Consider the following 8,381-nt stretch of genomic DNA (forward strand, 5'->3'; position numbering starts at 1 on the left):
TAAGACATGTTGCAAGTATTCTTCAGAAGGTGGAGTTCTGAAGGTTGTTCGAGGTGCCCTGGTAATAATGAGAGGAATCAAGTATGGTGGCATGTATGAACTTCAAGGTGAGACAGTGATAGGTTTTGTCCCGGAGACGTCGGATGCATATGTTAGAAAGTCTAACGACTGCTCGAGAAAGAACCGGGTGTTTGTGCTGATGCACAAGTTTGATACTAATGTCAGGAACACGCGGTCGAGAGCTTTGATTGAGGTGGAGATAGGTAAGTCAATCAAGCATGTGCGGACTGACACTAGCATGGAGTTATGCTTGGAGCTAGTAAATAAATTCTACATGAAGAAGGGCATAGTAAAACACCGCACTAGTGCAGTAAACCACAACAGTTTACATAATTGATGAGTAGAAAATTACTAGAGACGGCCCATAAAATGATATCTAGTACTGGTGTTGCTAGAGATTCCTAGCGGACGCGTTTAGTATGTCAAGCTACCTAGTGAATAGATCCCCATCGACTGTTGTTGAATATCGGACTCACAATGAAGTGTGGTCAAGTAACGTTACTGATTATTTTATTTTTAGAATGTTTTATTGCCCGTGTTATTTTCGAGCGAGTGGTGGTAAGCTTGATGGGAGGGCAAGATGCATATTCCATGGCTATGCGCAAGGTGAGCGGAGCTATCAATTGTGGTGCTCGGATATAAATTCATCTGATGACAACAGAGAAGTTACATTTGACAAGTCTCCAGTACTTCTGGCTAGGAGTGTTTGTGGCAGTGTTAATACGGATATGGACGATGTTTAGCTCAAGGTGAAGTTGCAATAAAAAACTTCTGAGATAGCAGGTATTAGCGAAATAATCGACACAAATGATGCTTGTAGCAAGATGGAGCTTGTAGAGCTGACAGTTGCTGTAGCTACTGGATTTGACAAGGTGCGTGTTCGAGAGGTTATGTAGGAAAATCCTTATGGAGTAGCTAACTGTTCAGGTGGAGTTAGTGTCTTGATGAGGTTCATGGTTATGGCAAAGTTCAAGTGCAGCTTGGACTTGAAATCACTTTGTGGCGGTTGAGCCCATTGGGGCTGTGGGAGAGTAGCAGTGAGGTTTTCGCTGAAGCGATTATGACTTGGCTCAAACGTCAAGCTAAGATGGAGATTGTTAAAATATGCCTCGAGTTTGAGCCTGTTAAATGAAACCCGACCGATGAGAATGTGTGAACTCGGCCACGTACGAGTCAAAAATTGGCGTATGAGAATTGTTGGCCGAGATTTCAACAAACGTGAAGAAAAATTAATTACGCGTGAATATGTTTCCTTCTCCAGGTCAAAATGATCCTGCATGTTGGATTCTTTTGAATGCTGAATTTGTTGGCGCAGAAAGACATTCTAATGTTCATACAGAAGAAGGGGCTCACATATATATTATATATATTTATTTGTGGGAGTCAGTGGGTTGAATAATTAATGAATGGTGTGGGTTTTCTTTTGCCCCTTTCCATTAACTCTCTTCAGAGCAGCCGCACAAAAGGGCAAGAATAGGTGGAGCTCCCACGTTACTTTCTATTGTTTTTCAACCCACTGAAGAAGACTTTCTCGTGCTGCAATAAATGATGGGAGGCTTCTTTTGGTTATAAATGGAAGAGTTCTCTGAACGTTGAAGTGTGTGTCCTTGAGCACCGAGAGAAGACAGAACTCTGAGACTGCACCGAGAAGTTGGGCAGAGAGTTCTTCTTGCGAGGCTAAATATACCCGAGTAATTTAACTAGTTAAATTCTTGAGAGTATAAGTTGTATAATTCCTTGAGTGAGATTTCACTAGAAATTATGAGAGGCTAAATATTAAGTGAGCTATTGAGTGTAATTGGGAGCTGGGAAACATTGAGAGTGTGTTTGAGTAATTGTAATCTTCATTGTATCGCTTGTTTCTATAGTGGAATTCCGTGCTACTCTCTCCATGAACGTAGGTTTCGATATTCGGACCAAACCACGTAAATATTATGTCCGACTTCCTTTCCTTCATTTCAACTATTTTATCAGATTCGCTAGGCTATTATTCGCAACAGCTTCTATGACTGGAAAAGTTGGCGCACTCCTGAGTCAGTGGCTGCTCCTCTTTCGGTTTCCCTTGCATTGAATTCAAGCAATTACTCTCAAAACTTGTGCTGCGAAAAATAAGCAATCGGATAGAATAGTGAACAGAACAAGTAAATAAGTAGGACACTAGATTTACATGAATTGATCGATACAATTTACTTTATGGGAGAGTAGGATTCCACTATAAATCAAGAAATATAACAAAAATTATAACCACACTCTAGTTACTCGAACACTCTCAGTGCTTTACAGCCCTCAGTTACACCCTGTAACTCATAGGGCTTAGCTCTCAGAATTTCTTACATAATAATCTTTCAATCTTACAAAGGAATACACAAAATCTTACCCACAAAATTTTATCGGCTTCAACACCGGTTATTTTAGTCATGCTAATTGCACCAAACAAAGAACAATTACAAATCTTCCATCAGTTACGTAGTCTATTCATTGGGGCCTTTTCCCAAACTTTGGAAACTAGTGATAAAGAGTCAAACGTAAAACCGTGCCCGCTAATTTAAGGGTATATCAATTCTTATTGATCATGTTTCATTGGATGCACAGGACATCAAATGGAGACAGGCTAAGGGACGGCGGATGCATACTCCGAACCGTATGTAATTTACTAATTAAGATACCTCCAAGAAGAACTCTTGAGCTCATTCTCTTTTCTTCCACTCATTTCATGGGTTGACATCGGCAACACTGTTAACAAGATGTACAGAGTCCTCATCTTGCGTAACCACAAGTGGCAAATTAAGACCAGTGGAATTTCAAACATTTTGGAAGAAGTTTGCTGCCATGTTGTTGTGGACATGATCTCTTAAAGTGCGAATATAGATTGCAATTTACGTAGAGAAAGAATCTCCCAAAGAGATGGCTTATAAACACCAAATGTTCTGACAGATCCTCACAAAAGATACAGTAAAAGAAATAAAACATTGAACAGCAGGAGGGAAAGATACACAAGAAGCTTTTATCACCCCCAATGAAGCATGCTTAGCAACCCATCTGATCTCAAATACATAAAGCGTGGACCAACCTATCTATAGAATGTTACATAGCAAACCACTCAAATAATAGACCAGGCACTTGCTCCTTACTTTGTTAATAACAGGTGCCTGAAACTTTCGGCTCCGCTAATCCTTATTGAGACACGCTATCATCCCGTCCATGTACAAGATCACAACCAATTGGTCCTGCTTCAGCATCTGTTGAAGGAGGCCGCTCAACAGGAGCGTCTCGCTTGATGCCGGCATGGGAGACCAAAGCCCACAAGTGGGTCACGAACTCCCCACCAGTCGCCAAGTGCTCTGCGTGAGCTTTAGCATCGTCTGATGGAGCCACATACACCATGAGTTCCGCCCAAAATTTAGCCAATACCTTCCAGATGAATTTCGGATCTTTTAGTTCTTCCAGCAATTGCTGCCCTAACCGAGCACCCTGGTTTAGCACTCTACCAGTATTATTCCTTGTCCTACCAATCTCCTTCAATTTTCTAATTCTTTCTCCTCCAGTGTTGCACCCTTCGAGCAAGTTCCTTGATTCGAGAATGATTTGGTTGAAGACATACTCCGCGTCGTAAGGGTGATCAGGTAACAATCTTGGAGAGAACGCTACCAAGTAAGCAAGATATTTGGATAAGCTCGTGGCCACGAGAAAGTCCGATTCTGAAATTGGCACCTCGTGCTCGCAAATACTTGTGGCAATATGCCACACAAATATGACTTGAGTCTGCGTCTCAAGGCGACACGCCCACGAGAGCTTATTCACCTCATCGTTTAGTTTCAAAGAAGCTTCTCCATTCTTCAATCCAACTGAACAGGCTTCTCCATTCTTCGATTCACTGAAATTTGAAACTAAAGAATCAAAAACGGCTTTTTTAACTTCCAAACACAATTTGGCGGGCACACTTTGCTTTTGACCGTCCCTTATGTAATCGATATAAGCAGCTGTGAAGCGATTGTATAGCCACCTCGGAGGGGTGTAACCGTACGACTCAAGAAGCGAGTATTGGCGAAGTTTCCTTGCCCAAGGTTTCCATAATTGCGTCCGGCATAGTCGTGCTATCCGCTTCTCTATCCGTTTGTCCAGTTGCCATGATTTTTTTCGTACGTACTTGCATAGCAATAATACTTTTGCCCACTCCGAGGTTGCCATGAAGAAAAGCTGCAGAAACTCCAAACATATGAATACCATAAGAATTACCGACGTCATGAGAAGGTCGATGCTCAACCCGCCTGAAGTAGCCAGTTGAACTTCATCTTGGGGTCTTATCTTGTAGTAGCACAAGAAACTAAGTCCAATTGTCAACAGTGAACCAACGATCAATAGAAAGAGCTCCATCACCTTAAGGAACAAACGGCCTGGGTAGAAGATGATCCCATAGTTGGTGTAGAACAAATCATAAAGAAAGGAAAGCTCTCGCTCAGTGACCCTAAATGCGCGCTCGTAATCATTTTCTCCCTCAAGCATGTGCTGAATCAACTTCCTTACCTTTTTGTGAGCTTCTTTGGGCATTGAATAGCTGCAAAATCTTAAGGAGAGAAGCTTATAGAGCGAAAACGAGAGACAAATGTCCTTGAGCTTGCAATCTTTGTCCCCGTCTGTCGAGCTCAAAAGTGATCCTTCGCATGCCCACACCTTTTCGACCGTGATCACTTCATCCGTGATCTCCAATGACTTGCGGTAGTTCAGCGCTTCCATTTGTGCTACAGCTTTTCTCTCTTTCAACTTCTTGCGGTAGTTCGGCCCTTCCATTTTTGCTAGAGCTTTCCACATCTTGAATATTACTTCAACACCGTTTACCCATCTTTTCTCTTCCCCTCTCACAACATACTTGTATCCTTTCATCTGGATAGGGTCTGGCTCATGCGGATATAACTTGTGCTCAGAGCTCATGTAGTCGGCGATCAATTTGGTGGTTCTCTGTAGGCCATACACGCTCGCAGTCATGAGAGACAGTGCTCTTTCACCGACCTTTAACTGCCCCATTAAAAGTAGATACGAGACCCCCAACAGCATAGGCGAAGTGCTAGCGTACACGATCACCAACGTGACCAACCCGAAGTTCTTGATCAAATATTGCCAAGTATAGTTCCTCCACTGCTCGTTGTCCTCGAGTCTGTAGGCAGAGAAGGAGTCCGAGCACCCAAAGAAGATCATCAAGAAAGTGGCCCAAACCGGGAACAGTTCATTTTGGATAGACCCTTCGGTCATCAGACCAAGCGTGTAGGTGATGAGGTGGCTCGAGAGGGTGCACGCTGCCCACAACACCATCTTGAACTTTGTGTGCCAACGCCTCGATGAGCCGAAGATGGTGAGAAAGATTAGCAGCAAGGCCGTGAAGCACACAAGAATTTCAATCTCAGCAAGACTCGCCTTCGGAGTGTCAAGTTTCTTCGTGACCACGGTGGTCTCAGTGAGAGATTTGTTCACGAATCCGACTCCCATTCCGCTTGTTTGCAAGTCCCTCATGTTTGTGTATGGCAAAAGATTTTTTCTTTTGGGCGTGCAAAGCGTCAGAGAGATCCTCGAAATTTAGACCTTTCAGACCGCGGGTTGGAAACGGAGGCACTCCGCTATTTGTGCTTCATTGGTACTAACGAGTCGCTGGCAGAAGCACATGTGCCTCTTATCCTGAGAATCCAAGTGGAGAGTATTTGTAAGTACAGAAAACTCATATCTTGTGTCACCCATCAGTCAGAATCCTGTGTAATTTGAATTTCAGATATAGATTTCGTCCCACGTATAAGACAACCACATTGCCATGAAGGATTTGTTTGTTTCTACAAATAAATAAATGATTCATATACTACTTTCATGACGAGAGAAATCCTATTGGTCTTTTGATTTTCTCTTAGGCACTTTTCGTTTTACGAAGAATAACTTTCAAGAAAATATTTTCTGAGTTTTCCGGTGTTCGTTTCACGGAGTATAAACTATCCATGGAAAACATTTTCCCTCAATTGACAAAACACCTTCAAAAGTGAGGAAAATATTTGGATAAGTACAGCACAAGTGCCATAACTTTTGTACGGAGGACACTTAAGTGCCATAACTTTTTTGGCTCACTTGAGTGCCATAACTTTCAAAAAAGATCACTTAAGTGCCACTTACGAGCTGGTCGTGAGGGCCAGAAACCGCAGCTTTTCAGGCCGAACAATGACCTTCCCAGTGAGGCAAGCACCACCAGCTTGAAGAGGGGGTGTCGATGAATCATTCCATGGCCTCCGTTTGTCTCGAAATTTCCGTTTTAGCCTCTGTTGACGAAGGTAAAAATGTTTCGTAATCACACATTTATCGAGCCAATTTGTGTGACTACGAAGCATTTTTACCTTCGTCAACGGAGGCCAAAACAGAAATTTCGAGACAAATGGAGATCATGGAATGATTCACCGACAACCCTCTTCAAGGCTGGTGGTGCTCGCCTCACTGGAAGGTCACCGTTTGGCTGGAAAAGCCGCGGTTTTTGGCCCTCATGACCAACCCCTCGACAAGCTAGTCGTGAGGGCACAGAACCGCGGCTTTGCGGTCGAACGGTGACCTTCCGGCGAGGCGAGCACTACCAGCTTGAAGAGGGGTGTCGGTGAATCATTCCATGGCCTCCGTTCGTCTTGAAATTTCCGTTTTAGCCTCCATTGATGAAGGTAAAAATGCTTCGTAGTCACATAATTTATCAAACTGATTTGTGTGACTACGAAGCATTTTTACCTTCGTCAACGGAGGCTAAAATGGAAATTTCGAGATGAACAGAGGCCATGGAATGATTCACCGACCGCCCCTCTTCAAGCCTGGTGGTGCACGCCGCCGGAAGGTCACCGTCTGATCGGAAAAGCCGCGGCTCGTGCCCTCACGACTAGCTTGTCGGAGGTTATCGTGAGGGCCCGAAACCGCGGCTTTTCAAGCTAAATGGTGACCTTCCTGGCGAGGCAAGCCCACCAGCTTGAAGAGGGGGTGTCGGTGAATCATTCCATAGCCTCCGTTCGTCTCGAAATTTCCGTTTTAACCTCCGTTGACGAAGGTAAAAATGCTTCGTAGTCACACAAATCGGCTCGATAAATGTGTGACTACGAAGCATTGTTATCTTCGTCAACGGAGGCTAAAATAGAAATTTCGAGACGAACGGAGGCCATGGAATGATTCACCGACACCCCTCTTCAAGCCGGTAGTGCTCGCCTCACTCGGAAGGTCATTGTTCACCGGAAAAGCCGCGGTTTCAGCCCTCACGACCATTTCGTAAGTGGCACTTAAGTGATCTTTTTTTTTAAGTTATGGCACTCAAGTGAGCCAAAAAAATTACAGACTTAAGTTGTTCTCCGTACAAAAGTTATAAAGATACTTGGCCAGTACTTACCCCTCCCCCCTTTTTAGACCCTAAGATGGATGTCCCTTACCGTCGTGTGCGTTTTGGTGTCCCCGTAGACCAAGACAAGGAGGAGGTCGTGTTGGAGATAAAGAAGCTAGGTCTAACCCCAATCCGTTTGCTTGTAATCGGGAAAAGGGCTGTAAGAACGGCCTTGTAATTAGAACTTTAGATATTAAGTGTTTTCCTTACTATCCTATTTTGTTGTTTGTTGTTGGGTGTAAAGAAGTACACTTCCGCATGTGCATAATTGAAAGATAAAAGAAATGGGTCGGTGACGCCTCCTGGGACGTCGCAATTCAATGACCTCGAAAGATGTCACGCGCCCGCAGCTTGGGGAAAATAAAAAGGAAAGGTTCAGGGCGTGACATATATGTTCACTACAAGTCCTAAAACTTGTCACGAAAGTGCAATTAAGTTCCAAAACTTGCAAAAAGTGCAATTAAATCCTGAAACTTGTCAAATTAGTTCAATCGAGTCATAAAGTTAAGTCCGTCCAATTTAGCTAACAGAAAATACTGATGTGACACTAACGTGATTTTTTTTGTTATTATTTTTCTATCTCGATGGCCCTCGCTGAGGCGCTGGTTACCCTGTCGGCCATCGCTGCCGCTCCACCGGTCATCATTTTCATCTTTTAACTTTAGTTTTTTTTTATTTTTTGAATTTGTTTTTGATGGAAAGAAAAAATCAAAAAAGGAAAAAAGGAAGAAAAAAATAAAAATAAAATAAAAAGACGAAAATGCCCTTGATCCAAGTGAAGTCAGGCCTTTTTTTTTAGACTAACATGGCCACTTCAGACCGTTATTTGAAGCAAGATTTACTTCAGGCAGTTATTTGAGAAACTTTATGCCCTCATTTGACATAAGGTCCACTTCAGGCCCTTATTTGAGAAAATAAGGGCACTTCAATCTCTTATTTAGATTTT

The 8,381-nt window shown here is 43.1% G+C and overlaps 1 protein-coding gene across 1 annotated transcript; it reads right to left on the reverse strand.

The window, feature by feature from the left end:
• Window positions 1–2,978: 2,978 nt before the first annotated feature.
• On the reverse strand, window positions 2,979–5,705 carry LOC115663584 (uncharacterized). Its single transcript, XM_030585574.2, has one exon. It carries the CDS (start codon window positions 5,563–5,565, stop codon window positions 3,235–3,237), a length of 2,331 nt encoding a protein of 776 aa, XP_030441434.2. The 5' UTR covers window positions 5,566–5,705; the 3' UTR covers window positions 2,979–3,234.
• Between the last annotated feature and the right edge of the window lie 2,676 nt (window positions 5,706–8,381).

The sequence above is a fragment of the Syzygium oleosum genome, unplaced genomic scaffold, assembly GCF_021117445.2.
Source record: "Syzygium oleosum isolate NSW1041296 unplaced genomic scaffold, Sole_v2.1 Sole_v2.15, whole genome shotgun sequence".
NCBI classification, from domain to species: domain Eukaryota; kingdom Viridiplantae; phylum Streptophyta; class Magnoliopsida; order Myrtales; family Myrtaceae; genus Syzygium; species Syzygium oleosum.